Source organism: Dasypus novemcinctus, chromosome 10 (genome assembly GCF_030445035.2).
Source record: "Dasypus novemcinctus isolate mDasNov1 chromosome 10, mDasNov1.1.hap2, whole genome shotgun sequence".
Classification (NCBI taxonomy): domain Eukaryota; kingdom Metazoa; phylum Chordata; class Mammalia; order Cingulata; family Dasypodidae; genus Dasypus; species Dasypus novemcinctus.
In genome coordinates this window covers 103347434-103371237 of record NC_080682.1, presented here as the reverse complement: position 1 = coordinate 103371237, position 23804 = coordinate 103347434, and the positions used below count along the sequence as shown (strand labels likewise).

General features: G+C 39.0%; 1 protein-coding gene and 2 pseudogenes across 2 annotated transcripts in view; all 3 read left to right on the top strand.

Annotated features, from left to right (window-relative positions):
* FCHSD2 (FCH and double SH3 domains 2) overlaps positions 1-23804 on the top strand; it is a 359152-nt gene that overhangs the window by 318710 nt on the left and 16638 nt on the right. For both annotated transcript variants that reach the window (XM_058305914.2, XM_071218257.1), the window contains one exon: positions 12522-12656. In XM_058305914.2, coding sequence (XP_058161897.1) covers positions 12522-12656 — 135 coding nt within the window. The remainder of the gene's footprint in view (positions 1-12521; positions 12657-23804) is intronic.
* LOC101414260 (transcription elongation factor A protein 1-like) lies at positions 8741-10185 on the top strand (annotated as a pseudogene).
* On the top strand, positions 21087-22017 carry LOC139439881 (adaptin ear-binding coat-associated protein 1 pseudogene; annotated as a pseudogene).

The window sequence follows — 23804 nt, the reverse complement described above, 5'->3', positions numbered from 1 at the left end:
CTGATTTTCAAATCGTAGTTGATAGTGTTTGCATGACTTCCGTGTCTTCAGCCACTTGTCCCAACAACTGTACAAAGGCATGCTGACAGTCTGCTGTGTTAGTGGCTTAAGCAGCTTCCCCAAGAGCATGAGTACTTTATAGAGTTGCATAGAAATTAATCTGACTCCGCTCATTATGAAGACCATGCTGAATAACTTGGTTATAAAGGCGAGGAGAGTAAATATTTTTAACCTTTAGGTTGGTGTTTGAGTCTCGTCTGCCTCAGTAATGCCTAATAGCCCTTAGTCCAATGGGCTTCGTTTTTGAAACAGGAAAATCTGTTTATTGTATTTAGCTAATCCCAAAGAAAAGAAATAATGGAGTTTTGTAATGGAAAAATATAAAATGTAGGGGGGAAAAAACAATATGCCTGCAAAATTCTTCAGTCACTTTCATATTTACAGTATTTCCAAATGAGTAATGATCTTTTTATTGAGCTAAACTTCATACTCAAAATGCCTACCTACACATTTAGTGAAACTGGTATTTCACATTTGCAGTAGGATCAGTTTAATCCAATTCAAAAATGTGTATTGAACATGTTCTACTCATAAAACCCTTTGCTGGGTGCTGGTATTACCAAGTTAAATAAATGCCTAATGAGTTGGTGTCCACAGATTGAGAAAGCCAGTCTCACTTGCTGAGAACTAAGTCCAAAAGATGGACAATGAAAATAAAGAATCTCATGTCTTAGAGAAGTGCCTCCAGCCATATTATGTTCTTTGACTTCCTGTATAGCCATGATAACTAGTGGAAATGCCTGACATAGTTCCTTATACGCAGAACATATATCTAAACCTCAAGGTTTGAAGTTTACTCCAGTTCTACAACTAAGCTTAAATTACTAAAGGAGAACTGACATTGATTAAGGGTCTTTTTTGTACCACGTGCTGTGTGAGACACAGTCATACATTATCTCTATTAATGATTGCAACGGTCCTGAGTATAACTAAAGAGGAGGAAAAATTAAATATATCACCCAAGGGTACACGGTTAGTAAGTGGGAAGAGCTGGAATTTGAACCCAGATGTGTCTGGCTCTAAGGCCCTGCTTTTCATTGTACTCTCTTACTCTGTGGTTAACCCTTTATGCCTCTAACCTTTGTCACAATTCATTTTGATTGTTGCACATTCCTTTTTTCCTATTTTTTTAAACATCTGTTGAATCATCATTGTAGTCCTATTTACAAAATAATTAATGGTCTCGTGGGATTTTCAAGTACTGTGTGACCTACAGTCATCAACAGTCCCAAGCTTTACTGATATTTTTAAGTATACCGACATACCATAAGCTGCACATATTTAAAGTGTACAGTTTGATAAGTTTACATATATACATATATAAAATCAGTGAAATTATCACCACAATCAAGATAATGACATACCCATTATCCCCAAAATTTTCTCAAACTCTTATATAATCCCTCTTTCCTTCTCCTCAGTTACCATTGATCTGCTTTCTGTCACTATAGATTAGTTTGCATTTCTAAGATTTTATATAATTGGAATCATATGATATGTGTTCTTTTTTTTCTGGCTTTTTAACCTCAGCATAATTATTTTGAGGATTATCCATGTTTTTGCACTTTTTTCATTGCTGAGTAGTATTCCTTTATATGGCTATACCACAGTTTTTACCATTAATTGTTAATGGATATTTAGATTGTTTTGGGCTATTACAGGTAAAACTACTTTGAACTTAGGTCTTCATTTCCCTTGGATAAATATCTAGGAGTAGAATGGTTGGATCATATAGTTCAAAAACTACCAAAACTTTCCCAAAGTGTTTGTACCATTTTACATTCCCACCAATAGAGTACCTTAGCATACCATCTGTTCCACAAAGTCATCAACACTTGGTGTGTTCAGGCTTTTTAATTTTAGACTTTCTAGTATATATGTAGAAAGATATAACTGTGGTTTAAACTTGCATTTCCCTAATAATGTTGAACATCTTTTCATGTGCTTATGGTAAAGTATCTGTTCAGATCTTTCGCCTATTTTTATTGAGTTGTTTTCTTTTTACTGAGTTTTTAAAAATTTTTTTAAAAAGACACATAGATTTTATAAATGTTACATAAAAAATATAGGGGATTCCCATATGCCCTGCTCCCTACCCCTCCCACATTGTCCCACATTAACAACATCCTTCATTAGTGTGGTACGTTTGTTACAATTGATGAACACATTCTGTAGCATTGCCACTGAGCACGGATTATAGTTTACATTATAGTTTACACTCTTATCTGCACAATTTTGTAAGTTACGGCAGATATATAATGGCCTATATCTATCATTAAAGTGTCATTCAGGACAATTCCCAAGTCTCAAATATGTCCCCATATTACACCTGTTTTTCCCTCTCCCTCCCCTTAGAACCTCCAGTGGCCACTGCCTCCACATCAATGATAACTGTACAAACACTGCTAAAACGACAATAAGTCTATACTAGAATACCAGTAAGTCTACTCTAGTCCATTGTTTATTCCCCAATCCTGAGGATTCTGGGATGGTGATACCTACTCCACCTCTAACTGAGAGGAACCTTAGATCCCATGGGGCAGATGGATGGGACTCTCTTGCTTGCAGTTGCAGACTCTCTGTTCCTTGGGATGGTCATTGTTGATCATCATTTCCATGTTAGTTGTCCTTGGTGAGTCCAATGAACTTGAGAATAGATTTACAACTTTGTTGAGATGCAGGGCCCCGCTGGCACATGGACAGCCCAAAGATTGAAGCCTCTTGGACATAAACCTATCAACTCTAGTACTAACTATATGTTCAAATAGAAGGGGCAGATGAGCCATTTGTTTTTACTGAGTTTTGAGGGATCCTTTTATATTTCAGATACAAATGTGTTATCAGATATGTGATTTACATAATTTCTTCCAGTCTGTGGCTTCCTTTTCATTCTTTTAACAGTGTCTTTCAAAGAGCAGAAGTTATTGATTTTGATGAAGTCCAGATTATTTTTATGGGCCATGTTTTCTTCTAAAAGTTTTCGTTTTTAAGTTTTACATTTAAATCTGTGATTCAGTGTGAGTAAATCTTTGATGACAAGAATGGATCAAAAGTCTTGAAGTCCTCCAACTTTCTTCTTTCAAAGTTGTTTTGGATATTCTAGGCCCTTTCCATATTGACTAAATTCTAAATTAATTTCCACATGAATTTTGTTGTCAGTTTTCTGTCAAAAAATGCCTACAGAGATTTTGATTGGAATGCCATGAAATCTGTAGATCAGTCTGAAGACAGTTCACATCTTAACAATATTGAATCTTCCAATACATGAGCATGATACATACCTCCACTTATTTAAATATTTAATTTCTCTCAGCAATGTTTTATTATTTTTAGTGTATTGTACATAAACTAGTTAAGTGTGTTGCACATACACAAAGGTCTTGTATATTGTCAGATTTATCCCTATTTCATAGTTTTTATGTCATTGTAATGGCATTATTTCCATTTCCAATTGTTCATTGTTAGTATAGAAATACAATCAATTTTTGTATATTGATCTTGTATCCTGCAACCTTATTGAACTCACTAGTTCATTAGTTATTTTGTAGATTCCATAGATGTTCTGTATAATCATTCACATGTGGATACAGTTTTACTTTTTCCTTTCCAATTTGTATTCCTTTTATTTCTTCTTTGATGCTTACCTCCCCCCACCCCCACCCTCTTACTGTAATAACTAGAATCTCCAGAACAATGTGCAAGCCAATCTCCTTGCCTTGTTCCTGATCTTGGAGAGAAAACATTCAATCTTTCATCATAACATTAAGTATGATGTTAACTGAAGGTTTTTTGTTTTGTTTTTTTTTTAAGATTTATTTATTTATTTCTCTTCCCTCCCCCCCACCCTGGTTGTCTGTTCTCTGTGTCTATTTGCTGCGTCGTCTTCTTTGTCCGCTTCTGTTGTTGTCAGCAGCACGGGAATCTGTGTTTCTTTTTTTTGTTGCGTCATCTTGCTGTGTCAGCTCTCCGTGTGTGCAGCACCATTCTTGGGCAGGCTGCACTTTCTTTCACGCTGGGCGGCTCTCCTTATGGGGCACACTCCTTGTGCATGGGGCTCCCCTACGCGGGGGACACCCCTGCGTGGCACGGCACTCCTTGTGCGCATCAGCACTGCGCATGGGCCAGCTCCACACGGAGCAAGGAGGCCCGGGGTTTGAACTGCGGACCTCCCATGTGGTAGACGGACGCCCTAACCACTGGGCCAAGTCCGCTTCCCAGCTGAAGTTTTTCAATAGATGTCCTTTATCAAGTTGAAAAAGTTCCCTCTGTTTTTGTTCAGTTTGCTGATAGAAATGGATCTTGGGGTTTTGCAAGTGCTTTTTCTCTATTGAAATGATTATATGGTTTTTCTTTTTCAGTTTGTTGATATTGTGAATTGCATTCATTAATTTGCAAATATGAAGCCAATCTTGCATTCCTGATGAACCCCACTTGGTCATGATATATTATCCTTTCTATACATTGATTTATTTTAATGCTAAAATTTAGATAAGCATATTTGCATCTCTGTTCATGGAAGATACTGGTCTATATTTTATTTTCTTGTAATGTTTTCATCTTGTTTTGGTATCAGAATAATGCTTTCCTCATGGCATGGTTGGGAAGTATCACCTAAAGACTGTGTAGAATTGTTATTTTTTTCTTCCTTAAATGTTGCGTAGAATTTGCCAGAGCAGATCTTAGGGCCCAGAGATTTCTTTGTGGAAAGGTTTTTAAACAACAAATTCAATTTCTTTATTTTTTTTATTTTTTAAAGATTTATTTATTTATTTAATTCCTCCCTCCCCCGGTTGTCTGTTCTCTGTGTCCATTTGCTGCATCTTGTCTCTCTGTCCGCTTCTGTTCTCGTCAGCGGCACGGGAAGTGTGGTCGGCGCCATTCCTGGGCAGGCTGCACTCTCCCTCGCGCTGGGCGGCTCCCCCTACTGGCGCACTCCCTGCGCATGGGGCTCCCCCACATGGGGGACACCCCTGCGCGGCATGGCACTCCTTGCGTGCATCAGCACCGTGCATGGGCCAGCTCCACACGGGTCAAGGAGGCCCAGGATTTGAACCGCGGACCTCCCATGTGGTAGACAGACGCCCCAACCACCGGGCCAAGTCCGTTTCCCAAATTCAATTTCTTTAGTAGATATGGGGTTATTCAGGTTATTTTTCTTGAGTGGTCTTTAGTAATTTATGTCTTTCAAGGAATTTGTCCTTTCCATGTAAATTGTCAAATTTATTGGCATGATAATTCCTTTATTATACTTTGAATATCTGTAGAACCTATAGTGATGTTACCTCTCATTCCTGATATTGGATATTTGTATCTTCTCTCATTTTTTTCCTGATCATTCTGCTAGAGGTTTATCAATTTGATCATCTTGTAAAACCAGCTTTTCATTTCATTGATTTTTCTCTAGGTTTCTGTTTTCTAGTTCATTGATTTCTGCTATGTAAACTTCAAGGGTTAGTCCTGCAATACTTCTGGGTAGCTCTATCCCAGGCTTCAGTTTTTTCCTCATTGTTCTGCCCTCTGAACTCCAGCTGCTTTGGCCTCCACATCCTCCCAGTTCCATCTCCTCAACCAGCAGCCTCCACCTGGTATTCCCTCTGAGGGCAGCTGGAAGCTTTCTTTACGCAATAAGTTGGGGGAATTTGTTTGTTTCTTGCCTCTCAGGGAGCACTGTCTTCCATTGCATGATGTCCAATGTCTTAAAAACTTCTTTAATATATTTGAACATTTTTCAGTTGTTTCTGACAAGAGGTAAATCTGGTCCCTGATACTCAAGCTTGCCTGAAAGTGGAAAGGCGTCTTACTGATCTTTTTATCATCATCTTTCATAACCTCCATGTGTTTTGTGCATTCACTGTCGTTGCTTCTCTGTCCAGGCAGAGTTCAGAAGTTCTACTAGTCTGTTATAAGGAGCTACTTTCCTCTGTAATGGATACCACCAGAGTCTTTATCTAGATTCTACCTCCCTCACTAAGACAACAAAAACTATTTATTAAGTACCTATGCACCAAGCACGTGCTATGGGCTTTAAATATATTACTTCATTTGTGATAACCCAGTGGAGAAATTATATTTATTAGAGAGAATGAGTAATTGAGGTTGAGAAATTCCATAACGTGCCCAAGTAAGCGGCACAGCCAACATTCAAACGCAAGTCTGGCAGGCCCCCGGACTAGTTGCTTTCTACTTCATGACTACCACAAAACTGATTAAGCCCTTTAGAGTTTATTTTGCTGAGTACAAGAAGATAGCTATTAAAATCAACTCAAAAAGTTTCTTCTTGTCTGGCAATAAGAGTAAATGTTTTACAACATCTAAGAAAGGAAAAATATGAGTACAGCTAGAAAGAGATTTGATTGCTGTTCTGTCAAGTGACAGGAAAGAAAAGGAATGAGAGGGCAGTAGTTAGATAAGAGAGAGAAGAAGAATGTGATTTTTAAAAATGCTGGGTCAAGAAAAAGTTGTAACAATTAAGTTACAGAGGGGAAGAGGAAAAAGGAAGAAATTATTCTGAAATGACGTGCTTTTGGAAAGCTGCTAGAGCAATGCAAAAGCATTCAGCAGTGACCCCTGTTGCTGTCATTTCATCCTTTCTTCCCATCCATGAGAATTAAAAAATGAACTCAAAATAGAAGGAAAAACAGGAATGTTTAGTATCAGCCAGCATTGCCAAGATAAAATGTTTTGGTTTGATTCCTGGTGCCAAAGCACAGTACATGTTTGTTAACATTCCTTTTTTTTTTTTTTTTCCTTCAGAAAATTGTTCTGCTCACTTTGGCTTTAATTTTAGTTTTTATAAATGTGTGGGTGTTTTTGTTTTATTTTTTGTGATGACCACAGTTTGTTGTGTTTTTTTAATGCCTACAACCTTTCCTAAAATATGAAGAAAATGTCTTCTTCATATATAAAAATATTTTTAAAGTTAGTTTCATGGCAATTTCTAGCATATGATGCTTGGTCTTTTATATGACACAATGCCCTTTTGAAATACAGTTAATAGAATCATCAGGTCTGAGATTTGAGAGGTCAGGATTTGAGTCTGTTTTTCTACTAATATGACTGACCATAGATGAATTATTTAATAGATGAGGTACATGGTTACCCTTACTCAGCTGCAGAGAATGTTCATTAATAGTAATAAGTGAGACTATTCAGGGACTTTTGAAATGGAAGCAATAAATATGGCAGAAAAAGATAGTATTTATTCTTCTGGAATCCCCCACAATTACAAAGAGTTGTATTAGGGAAATAGCAGTTAAAAGGAGAGTCCATTTTTAAACACTGGTGAGAATTCCTCAAAAAAATCACCTTAATTCATTAAAAGATAGAACCTGACAATATAGGTAGTTTCTATTTTAGACTCATTGTAACCCTGGAAATCCCTGACCCACCTCTCCATCCACCATTCCTATATTTCACAGAGCCCTTGGCACTTAGCACTTAGTTGTGGTTGTCTCTTGGCAAGCAGTCACCGTGACCTTTATGTCAGTGTATTAGAGCCTACCCTGTGGTCAACATATAGTTGGCATTTGAGGCTTTAATTAATAATTAATGGCATTACTGTGAGCCCCAGTCCTAACTGTCCATTCCTTTTATCCTTAACATACAAATACTTTGCTGCCTCTGTATTTTGAACATGGGAAAAAGCAGTCAAATAAGTGGTTATTTATAGCAAAACACAAAAATGAGATCTTTGAGGCTGTTTTTCCTTCACTGGATTTTTTTTAGGAGGTACTGGGAATTGAACCCAGGACCTTATACATGGAAAGCAGGCACTTAAACCACAGAGCTACACCTGCTCCCCAAAATTTTCCCTTTTTTTTTTTTTTAGGTAGTACCGTGACTTGAAGCCAGGACCTCATTCCTGTGAAGCAGGCACTCAACCACTGATATTCATTGGGTTTTTAATTTAAAAACTGAAACATGCTTATTCTGAAAGTTCAAAAAGTAGAGTAATATATAAAAAACAAGTCAGTCATTTCATCTAGTCTCCATTCTTGACTCTTCTTACTCTGCTTCTCCCTGTCAGGTATCTCTGCCATATAAATATTATTTATACCTAACATGTCATGGACAATGCTCCAGATTAATACATGTGCGTCTAACTCATTTTTACTTTGTGCTATCCATCTGTAATATGGATGCATCATAGTTCATTCAACTATTCTCCTATTAATGGACATTCCCCTATTAATGGACATTAATGTCAAGACTTGTGCTACAAACATTGTTGCAGTATCCCAGAATATATAGTCTGACACACTGGTGCTTTTATTTCATCTGCATCTTTGATTCACAAAAGTAGAATTGCTGGATCAAATGGTATGTTTTGTTCTGTTTTGTTTTTTACTAGGTAGGTTATTTTCCAAAAAAGGTTTATCATTTCACATTTCTACCAGACATAGATGAAAGCCTGTTTCTCTACATCCTTGGTAACATTTATAAACCTTTTTAATATTTCCCAATCTGATTGCTAAAAATGGTAAAGGCTTTTACTAGTGAGTATTTAAAAGGCTAGGTGGACCTTTATCCCCAAATAGCTCTGTGTGCGAGGAAGGGCCCAGGCCAGGCCTGCTGGGCAGTACTTGCTCAGTTCCTGGCTCCTCTCCCGGTATCCCCTCTGCCCCAGCTATACCTACTTCTGGTCATCAACAGGTTAGGCACAGAAGTACCCATCGGAGTCATGGAAGATGTGGTGATCTGCATTGCCAAGAAGATGGACGAAGTAATGCAAAAAAGAAGGTGCAGAAGAAGAATGTGACTGGAGCACTGGCTTTGCTGAAAGAACTTAAGAATATTCTCTTGGCCCTGGAATTATTACAGTCCATGAGAATCAAAATATCAGTTAATGCTATTTGCAAGCAGAATACAGAGAGAGAAGTTATATCTTCAGCAGTGTCTTCTCAAATCCTGGAAAAAGTTATTAGATGGACCATTAAGTGATACAGACTCTGAAAACAAGGAAAAAGAACCTATGAGTTTAACACAGAATATCCCTGAAGCAAGAGAAGAAAGTAGCTCCAGTGGTAACATAAGCAACAGAAAGGATTAGACAAATGCTGAAGATACTTACGTTTCGTCTTTCCCTTGGACACTCAGCACTTCTGATTCTGTGGTTAGAGCATAAGGAGATGTTTGTTGCAGCCCCTCTGAACAAGAGATGACTACAGTGCTCTTGGAGCTGATGAGGAAGAATTAGGATCTCAAATTGAGGAATCTGTATATCAAGAAATGAGGAATACCGGCATGAAGTAAGAGATCATACCTTAAGGATACAAAGAATCCAAATTTAAGGAAAAATTTACTGTATGGAATATTCTTCCTGACTCAATTGCTAGAATGACAGCAGAGACTATGGCTAGTAATGAGCCCAAAGAGATGTCAGAAATCATCAGAGAGCATCAAATGGCCAAAATGGGTAGAACCAGACCAACTTGCTCACATGTGGCAAATATAAAAGTAAGAACTGTACTTAGGGAAGTGGATTTGGCTCAACAGATAGAGTGTCCGCCTACCACATGGGAGGTCCAGGGTTCAAACCCAGGGCCTCCTGACCCATATGGTGAGCTGGCCCACGTACAGGCTGATGTGTGCAAGGAGTGCCGTGCCATGCAGGGGTGTCCCCCCGTGTAGGGGAGCCCCATGCTCAAGCAGTACGCCCCGTAAAGAGAGCTGCCCTGTGCAAAAAAAGTGCAGCCTGCCCAGTACTGGCACCACACATACAGACAGCTGACACAGCAAGATGACTCAACAAAAAGAGACACAGATTCCTCGTGCCACTGATAAGAATATAAGCAGACACAGCAAATGGACACAGACAGCAGACAACTGGGGGGGGGGAGTGGGGAAGGGGAGAGAAATTTAAAAAAAAAAAATCTTTAAAAAAAAAAAAAGGACTGTACTTATATACAGATACAAACCCATAGTGCTAATGAACCAATGGCAACAGGTATTGCCTATAATGAATGTGAAAGCAGATGGACATTCTGTTGAGTTGGAAGAATTGGCAAGATGTCTGGACTATTAAGAAAATGAATTTTTTAATTAACGTTTAAACTATGCCAAGCAGTTAATTTTCCTACAGGTCAGATTTTTAAAGTGGCATAAATATCCATTGGATCAATCATTGTTTTTGAGTTAACATCCCTTCCTTAAATGCTTTCTGTAGTTTCAGATCATTAGGAAGATCGTATAATAATTGTATCTGTTTTCATTTTCTTTCATTTTTATAAGTTGACATAAACTTATATTTTGTGTTTTTATTTTTTATGTTTATTTTCTTGTTTTTTTAAAAATACATTAAAAATGTAGGGGATTCTCATATGCCCCACTCCTTACACCACACACACACTTTCCCACATTAACAACATCCTTCATTAGTATGGTACATTTATTACATTTGATGAACATGTGTTTGGAACATGGCCACTAAGTATGGATTATAGTTTATATTGCATTATATTACATTAAATTCTCCTGCACAATTTTATAAGTTATAAGTTACGACAAGATATATAATGGCCTGTATTTGTCATTGCATCATCATTCAGGACAATTCCAGTGTCCCCAGAATGCCCCATATTACACCTGTTTTTCCCTCACCCTCCGCTCAGAACCTCCAGTGGCCACTGACTCCATATCAATGATAAAAGTTCTTCCATTGCTAGAATAACTGTAAGTCTATAGTAGAATAACAGTAAGTCTATTCTAGTCTGTCGTTCATTCCCCAGTCCTGAGGATTCTGGCATGGTGATGCCCACTCTGCCTTTAATTAGAAGGGAACTTAGATCCTATGGGGCAGATGGATGGGACTCTTGATTGCTGTTGTAGACTCTCTCTGTTCCTTGGGATGGTCATTCTCCATCATCATTTCCTTGTTGGTTGTCCTGGATGAGTCCAATGAACTGGAGAGTAGGTATTGCAAGTCTGTTGAGATTCAGGGCTCAATTGGCACACGGAAAGCCCAAAGATTTAAGTCTCTTTGGACGTAAACCTGTCAACTCCAGTACTAACTATAGGCAGGCTTCCAGGGAGTGTGTGAATGTTCATCCTGTCATAGTGCATTCATCAGTGGGTGGAGACCCACACAATGAACAGGAAGATGTTGAACTCCCATGCTGGGAATCCTGCTGTGTTCTCAAATGAGGGTGGGAGTCTCTCGAGAGCAGAGGCAGTGCCTAATAGAGGACAGTCCAGTATGTTAAGCCCTCAGCGTTGTTGCAAGTAACTGTGAATCTTGTTCTTCAGGGAGTGAAGCTTGGTGGTTGCCATGGGTCTTGAGGGGAGAGAGGGGAGGAATAGAATAGATGGAACATGGGGCAGTTTTGAGGTGTTGGAATTGTTCTACATGATCTTGCAATGATAGATATAGGCCATGCTAAATTTCTTCAAAATTGTGAAAGTGTATGGTCCAAAATGTAAACCATAATGTAAATCATTGACCATGGTTAGTGGCAATGCCTCAATATTTGTACATCAATTGTAGCAAATGTACCACACACATGTAAAATGTTATTAACAGGGAAAAGGGGAAAGGGGTAGGATGTTGGGTATATGGGAATCCTCTATATCCTATAGGTGATTTTTCTGTAACCTAAAGCTTCTTCTTTGAAGATAAAATGAAAAAAATAAGACACTGGGGAAATGGATAGAAGAAAATACTGCTGTACATACAAGTCTATAGACCTTACAGTGATGAAAGACATACTGCCAAAATTTAATTTTATCTTTTCATTATTTTTTATTTCAAATTCTTTTTACTTTTTTTGTATTTTATTTGATATAAACTTTTGGAAATCAACTTTTTTTCTTAAAGGTAAATGTACCTTAATTTTTTTACAGTCTGAAACATATACTCTTAAAATGTTAATTCTTCTCTGTTTATACATAACTGGAAATTCATATTTATATCTCACAAAACCAAACTCCATATTCTTTTTTTTACCTTTAGAATTAATATAGTACCAACTTTGTTTTTGCTACAAAAACCTTAAAATGCTGTTGTTAACTATAGTCCATAATTTACATAAGTTATATTTTTCCCGTGTACCACCACATTCTTAAAACCCTGTAGCAGAAGGGCATTCCTGTATTTGTATTATTAATTACAGTCCTCATCTACTTCCAAAATCATTATTATACATTCCCAATATTATCCTAAATAAAGGATATCCTAAATATTATCCTTAAAAAATGTGATTCATTAAAAAATTTTTAATTAGTAGTTCTTTGTTGTTAAAAAAAAACTATGTATTTCTTTGAAAGATATTTTTACTCTTGGTTTTAAAGAGAAAACAATCTGTCTTTTCATAGCATGAAAAATGCAACTGAGATCACAGTCAATTCTGTGTATAGTTGAATAGGTAAATTCACACTTTGAAACAATCAGATTTGAAGTGTTTTTCCTGCTTTCAGCCTTTTTCCTGAAGTAAGCAAGCTAGCCAATGGCTTCTAATTTTTCCTAGCTTAATACAGATACTGAAAGAGAAGAAGGAGAAGAGTTTGAAGACAACATGGATGTTTTTGATGACAGCAGTTCCAGCCCTTCTGGTACCCTAAGAAATTATCCACTCACCTGCAAAGTTGTTTACTCCTACAAGGTTCGTATTGCTCTAACACATTGCTGATACTAAATTTTAATACATACAGCTGTATCTACCCAGCCTTTCAAACTGGGCGTGGTATAATTTGGTGTTCAGCTAACACTGTGCTTAGCATAAACTGGTGTTCAGTTAATATTAGAAGCAGCATAATGAAATGAAGAGTTTAGGCTTTGATGTCAGACCACCTGCGTTACAATCCTGTCTCTGCTCTTTACCAGGACTGTGACCTTGTGAAAGTTCCTTGGTCTCTTTGAGCCTGATCTGTATTATGGGGATAATATACTATAGGGATAATGTGAAAATTAAATGAGATAAAACTCTTATAGCCAAGTACTTAAAAAATGGCTGGCATCTAGTAAATTTTCAGTAAATGGAACTCATCATTATGATCAATTGCCTGCTTGGCATAAAACCCTTTCTTAAAGTGACCCTCAAAATTATACCAAAGGAGAATTGTTTTACAAAGCAGTTTTTAAAACTTTACCTTTCCTAATCTTAATATATCCACATCCTGTTATCCATATTAAGCAGGAACCTGGATAGATGCCAGAATTTCCAAATATGATTTTATGTAATAGTTCTTAATTTCTCTCACCCCTTCCCTGCTTTCCTATTCACTTTTTACGCAGCACAAGGTAAACTGAGTTTTAATTCCTAAGTTCCTCTCTCCTTCACCCCCTTCATCAGCCAGTCCTGTTGAGTCTACCTCTAAAACACATCCTGAGTCCATTCACTTTTCACCAACTCACAATTGATCTTCTTCCTTCATTTTTGCTTCCTAACAGTCCATTCTCCACTATGCAGTCAGAATTATCTTTAAAGGAGATTTTTTTTCCCTTCCCCAAAACCCTTTATAAGCTTTCCATTACACACAGAAAAACAATCCAAACTCTTCATTGGGGTGTGTAATGTGCAGACTGATCTGGCCCTTGCCAATCTCCCTAGCTTCATCTCAGACCATCCTCTCCCCTCCCCACACCAGCCCCACCTATTCACTGCACTTTAGCGACACTCTGGATGCCTCTGAGTCTTCAGAAGCATGAGGCTCCTTGCTGGTTTGACAGCTCTGCTCTTGCTGCCCAGAACTCTCTTTCTCCAAATCTCTGTTGGCTACCCACTGCTGTTCATTGAGGCTCAGCTCAAATGGTGCCTCCTCAGGTCTCCCCTGACCACCCAAATTATAGAACCACCTCCTCAGTGACTACTCTCTATCCCACTGCTGTTGTATTACTCTATTCATGATACAAAATTATCTTACTTGCTTTCCTATTTCTTTGCCTGACTCCCCATTAAAAGTCCATGAAGCTAGGAACTTTGTCTCTTTCTGTGTACCATGGCTATATATCTTATGCACCTAGAGCACTGCCTGGCACGTAGTAGGTCTTCCATAACAATTGTGGAGTGAATAAATTAAGTAAGGAAGGCATGAACAAGCTAGTCCTTCTATGGCCTCCATTCTGGTGGAGACACAAATTAGAAAGGATAATGCTAAGGGCCATCAGAAGGTGGGTTCTGGAGAGAATCTTCAATATCAGACGCCATCCTCTGCTAAACAAGGGATTAGGAATAGCTCCCCAAGTCATCTCTCAGTATTGAATTTACTTGGAAGTTCCAAAACTAAAACTCAAGCTTTTTAAATGGGGAGGGTCCTAAGTGTCTGGGTGATTATAAACAGCTCACATTCATCAAACACACACACACCCCCAGTGGCATTTCCCAGGCATGTCCCTATAGTAAGCCAGGGATATAAAAATGTTTAATGGTGTCATCATTATGAACAAATATTTAGTGAGTACCCAATATGTGATGAGTTTGGGGGATGCAAGAATGAATATGACACAATCCCTGCCCTCCAGGAATATAGCGACTGTGGAAAGGGGATAGATACTAAACTGAAATACAAAGTGCGTATGAAAAGATTTATAGTAGAAGTAAAACCACTAATTCTACCTATGATAGTTGGGAGAAATTTTACAGATGAGGTGACATTCAAATTATGTCATGAGTAAGACCTTTCTCAATACAGTGAAAGAGATGGGAAGGGGAAAGAGCCTTTTATGCAGAGAGAACAGCAGATGCAGAGACACAGTGTGATGAGAGCATGGAGTGTTCAGGAAATGTTAAATTCACTGGTGGGGAAAATCAAGTGTGAGGAATAGAACAGTTAATGAAGATGTTTGTTGTCAGGTAGTTAAGGACTTTGTATACCAGACTCAAGAAGTGTGGTTTTTATCCTACCTGGGTGGCCTAAAAGCAGATTTGGCTTTTAAGAAAATAATCCTGGTCATAGTGTAGATATTCTAGAGGATAAATTAGAATAGAGACTGACTTTAAGCCTGATAATGATTCCTATAGACCAGATCACACAGAAGGCAGCCTGAATTAATCTGGTAGGAACAAAGAAAAGAAGCTCTGTTTAAGGGTTAGAATCAGAAGCCTTTAAAATGTTCACAACTTTTGACCCAATCATTCCACTTCTGGCATCCATCCTAAGGACATTACTCCCAATATAGAAAAAAGGTTCAAAATTGTTTTCATCATAGTACTACTTTAAAATAGCTCTGAATCGGCAGGCAGTCCAATAAGGGAATAGTTAAATAAATGAGCCATTCATATAATATTATGAATATAATTGAAAGTTATATTTTTAAGAATTTTTTGTACAAGAAGAAATACTTACTTTATAATGACAATTTAAAAAGTGGATGCTAAGATGTATGTACCTTTAGGTCTTCATAGTGCATGTTTTCCAGCTTTTTACAGTGAACATGATTACTTTGGGGGAAAAGTTTATTGTTTTAAAAGAAAACACAGGGAAATGGACTTGGCCCAGTGGTTAGGGCGTCCATCTACCACATGGGAGGTCCGCGGTTCAAACCCCGGGCCTCCTTGACCCGTGTGGAGCTGGCCCATGCGCAGTGCTGATGCGCGCAAGGAGTGCCCTGCCACGCAGGGGTGTCCCCTGCGTAGGGGAGCCCCACGCGCAAGGAGTGCACCCCGAAAAGAGAAGCCGCCCAGCGCGAAAGAAAGTGCAGCCTGCCCAGGAATGGCGCTGCTCACACTTCCCGTGCCGCTGACGACAACAGAAGCGGACAAAGAAACAAGACGCAGCAAACAGACACAGAGAACAGACAACCGGGGGGAGGGGAGGGAATTAAAATAAATAAATAAATATTTTAAAAATAAATAAATAAATAAAAGAAAACACAGCAGGGAAGTGACTGTGGCTCAATCAGTTGGGCTCCCGTCTACTATATGAGAGGCCCTGGGTTCACATCCCAGGGCCTCCTTGTGAAGGCAGGTTTGCCCGCATGCCACGGAGAGCCACTAGCCCGCAAGCACTACAGAGTGCCACCCATCCTGCAAGTGCGGTGGAGAGCCAACTCAGCAAGGTCACACAACAAAAAAGGGAGACAAGTAAAAACACAGAAGAGCATGCAGCAAATGGACACAGAGAGCAAAAAACAACAAGAAAGCCACAAAGGGGCAGGAGATAAATAAAAATGAATACAGACACACAGAAGAACGCACAGTGAATGGACAGAGAGAGCAGACAGCAAGCAAAAAAAAAAGCCATGGTGCGGAGGAGAATACACAGCAAAAAATTAAAAGCCATATTAAGAAACAAGAAGAGATGGCCCGGCCAAAGGAACAAACCAAATATCCTGACAAGACGCAGGATTTAAGACAACTAGTCAGTGATAATCACACAAATCTCCTAAAGCAATTCAACGGATTGAAAGAAAATAGGAATAAAAAGATAAAAGGATATTAAGAAGACATTAAGTGAGCATAAAAACTATTTGAAAGCCTGCAAAGTAACAGAACTTTTGTGAATGAAAGGTACAATGGATGAGATTAAAAATACATTAGAGGGGGGAAACGGACTTTGGCCCAGTGGTTAGGGCGTCCGTCTACCATATGGGAGGTCCGCGGTTCAAACCCCGGGCCTCCTTGACCCATGTGGAGCTGGCCATGTGCAGTGCCGATGCGCGCAAGGAGTGCCGTGCCACGCAAGGGTGTCCCCTGCATGGGGGAGCCCCACGCGCAAGGAGTGCGCCCGTGAGGAAAGCCGCCCAGCGTGAAAAGAAAGAGCAGCCTGCCCAGGAATGGCGCCGCCCACACTTCCCGTGCCGCTGACGACAACAGAAGCAGACAAAGAAACAAGACGCAGCGAATAGACACCAAGAACAGACAACCAGGGGAGGGGGGGAAATTAAATAAATAAATAAATCTTTAAAAAAAAAAAAAATACATTAGAGGGAAGCAGATTGGCTCAATGGATAGAGTGTCCGCCTACCACATGGGAGGTCCAGGGTTCAAACCCAGGGCCTCCTGACCCGTGTGTTGAGCTGGCCCACACGCAATGCTGGTAGCGCAAGGAGTGTGCCCTGTAAGGAGAGCTGCCCCATGCAAAAAAAGTGCAGCCAGCCCAGGAGTGGCACTGCACACATGGAGAGCTCATGCAGCTAGATGACATAACAAAAAAAGAGACAGTTTCCAAATGCCACTGACAAGAGTACAAGCAGACACAGAAGAGCACACAGGTAATGGACACAGCAGACATCAGAGGAGGGGAAAGGGAAGAGAAATAAATGAAAAATAAATCTTAAAAAATATATTAGAGGGGAATGGATGTGGCTCAAGCAGTTGAGTGCCCACCTCCCACATAGGAAGTCCCAGGTTCCGTTCCCAGTGCCTCCTAAAGAAAAAAAACAAGCAGACGACAAGCAAAAACAACAAGCAAACAGACAAGGGAGCCATCTTGGGGGGGGGGCAATACATTAGAGGCGGGAGCAGGTGTAGTTCAGTGGTTGAGTGCCTGCCTCCGTATATGAGGTCCCAGATTCAATCCCCAGTATCTCCCAAAAAATAAAAGATACTTAAAAAAAATACATTAGGGAAGCAGACATGGCTCGACTGATAAGAGTGTCTGCCTACCATATGGGAGGTCCAGGGTTCAAACGCAGGGCCTTCTGATCCGTGTGGTGAACTGGCCCATGTGCAGTGCTGATAATGTGCAAGGAGTACCATGCCATACAGGGGTGTCCCCTGCATAGGGGAGCCCCACACTCAAGGAGTGCACCCCACATTGAGCCACCCCACGTGCAAAAAAAAAAAAAAAAAGAATACGGTATAGGCATATGACAGCAGATTTGAATTGATGAAAGAGCAAGCATCTGAACCTAAAAAGATGAGAGCAGAAAGGGAAAAGAATGGAAAAAAATGGAACAGGGTCTCAGGGAATTGAATGACAATGTGAAACACACAAGCTATGCATTATTGGTGTCCCAGAAGGAAAAGAAAATGGAAAAGGTGCAGAAAGAATATTTGAGGAAATAATGACTGTAAACTTCCCAACCCTTATGAAAGACATAAATATCAATATCCAAGAAGAACAACATACCCCAAACAGAACAAATCTGAATAGACTTGCTCTGTTACACCTACTATCCAGAATAACAAATACCAGAGATAAAGAAAGGATTATGAAAGCAGCAAGAGAAAAGCAATTCATACAATGCATACATACAAGGGACCCTCAGTAAGATTAAGTGCCAATCTCTCATCAGAAACTATGGAGGCAAAAAGAAAGTGGTATGATGTATTTAAGGTACTGAAAGAGAAAAATTGCCAGCCAAGAATTATTTATCCGGAAAAACTGTCCTTCAAAGATGAGGGTGAGTTTAAAGTCTTCAGAGACATACAAAAACAGAGAGCACATTACAAAAATTTACAAGAGATTCTAAAGGGAGTGCTACAGCCTGAAAGGAAAACACAAGGATGAAAGAATAGTGTAGAAATGAAGATTTTTAGGAAGGGTAACTTAAAGGGTACAAAGACAGACAATAGTAAGATATGACAATGAAAAGCCAAAGGATTAAACGGACAAAGTGAGTAATGCCTTTACAGTAATAACATTGAACATTAATGGATTGAATTCCCCAATAAAGAGATAGACAGAACTGATAAATACAATTGAGCCATTTATAGTCTATCTACAAGAGACTCACCTCAGATGTAAGGATACAGTCAGGTTGAAAGTGAAAGTTTGGAAAAAGATATTCCACACAAATAGATACCAAAAAAGACCTGGAATAGTAATACTAATATTGGAAAAAATAGATTTTAAGTGAAAAAGTGTTATTAGAGATAAAAGACGATCATTATATATTTTTAAAAAGAGGCAATTCACCAGAGGAAATAACTAAAATAAATATTTATGCACCTAATCTGGGTGCCCCAAAGTACGTGAGGCACACACTGACAAAACTGAAGAGAGAAATAGATTTCTCCACAATAATAGTTGGAGACTTCAATATACCACTCTCAGCATTGCACAGAACATCTGGACAGAGGATAAATATGGAAAAAGAGAGCTTGAATTATAAGATAAATGAACTAGACCTAACAGACATTATAGAAGATTACACCCCAGAACAACAGGATATACTTTCTTTTCAACTGCTCATGGATCCTTCTCTAGGATAGAGCATATGTTAGGACAAAAGACAGGTCTCAATAAACTTAAAGAGATTAAAATTATACAAAGCACTTTCTCTGATCATAATGGAATGAAGCTAGAAATCAATAACAGATGGAAAAAGGGAAAAATTCACAAATACTTTGAGATTAAACAACATACTCTTAAATAATCAGTGGGTCAAAGAAGAAATTGCAAGAAAAATCAGTATCTTGAGACTAATGAAAATGAGAACACAACATATCAAAAACTATAAGATATACAGCAAAGGCAGTGCTGAGAGGGAAATTTTTAGCCCTCAGTGCTTGCATTAAAAAAGAAGAAAGAGCTAAAATCAATGACCTAACAACACAGCTGAAGGAACTAGAAAAAAACAGCAAACTATTCCCAAAGCAAGCAGAAGGAATGAAAGGCTTAAATAGAGATCTCTTCAAAAAGGAAATACAAATGCCCAAAAAGCACATGAAAAAATATTCAATATCATTAGCTGTTGGAGAAATGCAAATCAAAAAGACAATGATATATCATCTGACATCACATAGAATAGCCATTATTATAAATACAAAAAAAAAACAGAAAACAGAAAACAATTAGTGCTGGAGAGGATGAGGAGAAATAGGAATACTCCGTCACAGTTGGAATGTAAAATGGTGCAGCCTCTGTGGAACACAGTTTGGTGGTTCCTCAGGAAGCTAAATATAGAAATGCTGTATGATACAGAAATTCCTCTACTAGGAATATATCCAGAAGAACTGAAAACTGATGTAAATAGACATTTGCATACCAATATTCATAGCAGCATTATTCGCTATTGCCAAAAGATGGGAACAACCCAAGTCTGATGAATGGATAAGCAAATGTGATATATACTTTGCTGCTGTAAGAAGAAATGAAATTGGGACACATATGATAACATGGATGAACCTTGAAGATATTGTACTAAATGAAATAAGCCAGACCCAAAAGGACAAATATTGCATGGTCTCACTAATAACAAACTAAATATGAAGAATAAATGTATGGAGTTAAAACCTGTAGTATAGATTATTAGGAGATAGGGGAGGACTGAAAAGGGGTACTGATACTCAATTATTAGAATTTTTAGGGAAGCAGATGTGGCTCAACAGATAGAGCATCCGCCTACCATATAGGAGGTCCAAGGGTTCAATACCCAGGGCCTCCTGGCTCATGTGGTGAGCCGGCCCACATGCAGTGCTGCTGTGCACAAGGAGTGCCAGCCCACGCAGGGATGCCCCAGCATAAGGATGCCCCCTGTGCAAGGAGCGCCCCTGCACAAGGAAAGCCACCCCACATGAAACCACAGCCCACCCAGGAGTGGTACCACACACAAGGAGAGCTGACGCAACAAGATGACACAACAAAAAGAGACACAGATCCCCAGTGCCACCTGATGAGAATACAAGCGGACACAGAAGAACACACAGTGAATGGACACACAGAGCAGACAATGGGGGGCAGGCAGATGAGAAATAAGTAAATAAATCTTTTTTTTAAAAAAACAAATCTGCTAATTGATTTTTTAAAAAAGAAGTTTTAACTAACTTGACTGTAAAAGTGTAAAAATGGATAGAGTTGATGGTCACACATTATAGTGAATGTAACTAACATGGCTGGTTTATAAATGGGATTGTGGCTGAAAGGGATAGCCTAGGGATGTAAATGTCAATTGAAAGAAAGCTAGAGAATAATCTAGGGACTGAATAACATAATGAACTCAATGGTGGATGAGGATTGTAGTTAATGGTACAAATAAAAGAACGTTCTACTATGTACGTCATTATAAGGTGGTAACAATCAAGTTGCATGGGAAAAATACAACTAATGTAACTTATGGACTATAGTTAATAGTAATATTGTAATATTTTTGCATCAGAGTTTAAGAAGGTACTATATCAACACTAAGGGTCAATAGTGGAGGCTGTATGGGATTTCTTTTCTTTTGGACTAAGAAAACTTTGAAAAGTTTTCTCGCCACCGAGGTGAGAGTGGAGCAAGATGGCGGTCGAGTCAGAGTACGACTCTGTTCTGGGTGTGAAGCCAGATGTCAACCTCTATCATACTCTGCCTCGGGCCTCCAACCGCTGCTGCAGGGCGTTTGACTGGAAATTAGACCAACCTAATTGGACTGGTCTTCTCCGAATCATTTCAACAGGAAGCTTACCTATTCTTAAACTTGAGGATAAAGTTTCAGTGGAGATTTTGACTCAAACACCAGTAGAACAATATCCTGCCATTGCTATGGAGACAGTGACAGATTTCAGCTGCTATTTTGTAATTTGGATCCAGGATGGCACAGGACGCATAGTATTTTCATTGGCATTGGCTTCACAGATCAATGTGATGCTTTGATTTCAATGTCTCTTGCAAGGTCATTTCAAGGGGGTAAAGCAGGAATCTGAGATTTCCAAAGAATCTCAGGAAATGGGCACTCATCCCAAGTTAGATCTGGGCTTCAACGAAGGCAGGCCACCAAGCTGAGTACCGGAAGCATTACAACCTAGAAAGGAGGTGCTTCTGAGCCCAAGACCTCAAGAGCTGACAGTTAAGTCACTATTCCCCCGCCATTCTCTTCGGTTGCCTCAGTAATCGTGTCACCCCACTACCCATTCCAAAATCTAACCATAGAGGTAGTGATGCAGCTATTCTGTTAGATTCGGATTCTCCTGCTTGTCAGAACACCAGCACCAGCTCGTTTCTGCAGGCATCGACTTGTGAGGAGACTGCAGCACTCAGTCCAGCTGTTTCAAACCAGGCACCACAGCCGTCCAACTGGGTCCAGTTCTGAATAGCATTGACAAGACTTTAAGACAGACTCGAAGAATAAAAATAACTTTGCGAGTACCAATCTGTGAGAGAAGTTAGAAATTCCTTCCCTCCCAGAACCAAAATTACGGGACAGTCTTTTTCATAGTTTGTCCATTGCATTCAAGTTGGTTTTGTCACACCCCTTTGCTGTTATTTGCTGCACACCATGAGAGTATCTGCCCTCTGCTGCTTACTACCAAGGGAGAAGAATAGTGGGTCTTGTCATTTTGTGGCTGACTAGCAGGACTTAAAAGGTCTATTTTAGGGGAAAATGACCTCTAACATTTGTAAAGTTCTTCTCCACCTTTTAAATTATTTAACTTGTTTTAGAATCATCTCATGACCTTGTGTGCCTCTTTGTGAAGCCCTTTTTGGCAATTTCAGGTTAGACAAAAACTTTGAAACTCCCTCCTCCACTAACCCAAGACTCTAAAAATGGACAGATTGTCCTCTTTGTTTACAAATTCAGAATTGCAATAGAAGTAGGTATGGAGAAACACCTGTTTCCGGGGTCTCAGCTGAATATCCTTCAGGCTTATCCTAGTCAGTGAACACAGGTGTTGGATGCCGCTCCATCACCTTCTTGTGTATTTACATGTCTCTTTCTATGAAAAGAGGGTTGTGCTGGTGCCATCTCCACTGGTATTTTTTTTCTACTTGTTGGCTTGTGCAACGTCTTTGGCCAGTGGGTGTTTCTTAGATGAAGAAAGTTCGAGGGGCTATGCTCTCCAAGTTATATTCTAGAGAAGTGTTTATTTTCTTGCACTACAACTATTTACTGCATTTGAAATATGGTTTTACTTTTTATTTGACCATTATTTGACCTAAAGTTGAAGAGTTTCGTGTGTTTAAATTTATCTAAAGAACAGAGAGGTTAAGAGCACTTAACTCTTGTTCAGTACCCACATTGCTTTGCTGCCTGGTTATCTGACCCCTTTCTATAGGCATTTCTTTTTCAATCCATCTAGCTTTTCAATAGCAAGCTGCTACTACATCTCTCATCATTTATGAAGGAAGTTGGAGCCATAAATTTAGTTGTAAAAAGTTTACCCAAGCTTGCTACCCATCACCCAGGGTATCTCAAAAGCAACTTGCCCTCCTACCACTTTCTCTCTGTCCCTCCTTCCTTATACAATGCTTGAAGAGAGTTCCCCCTCTCAGATAGTTTGTTAATGGGCAACTTTGAGGATAAATTAGGGGAGATATAATTTCTTCCCTTAACACCTATTTGGATCTGTATAATCTGGTTGAAGAATGTTCTTATACTCAAATTATTTTCTCTAAACTGAATTTCCTTATCTCTTCTTAACTCTGGGTCCATTTTCTTTCATTGCTTCCCATTCCAGGCAGCTCTATTCTTACAGAGCCATGGCAGGACATTTTTATAGTCTAGTGGAAAACACTAAAAAGAAAATCTGTAGCATCAGTAGTGAATAATTACTGGGCCCTATTTTCTCAGTCTTCTTCCATGTTGTGTTCTTTATATTCTGAAGATGATAATATATTGTGTATTTGAATTCCTGGAAAATTGAAAATGAACTTTATGATACATGTATATAAAGCATATGCTATATTGGTATAATAATGGAAATTAAAATATGGAAAAAAGGGAAAAAATTTACTGAGGCAATAACTGCATAAATCTGTAATGAAAGTGAGAGCCACTACATGTACATTTGGATCAGTTGTACAAGGAATGGGACAGTATAACACAGTGAATCATGTGGTAGGAGATGGACTGTGATTAACAGTACAAATATGAGAGTTCTCTCATGAACTATAACAAATGTACACTACTGACACATGGTGTTAATAAAGGGAGTATATGGAAAAAT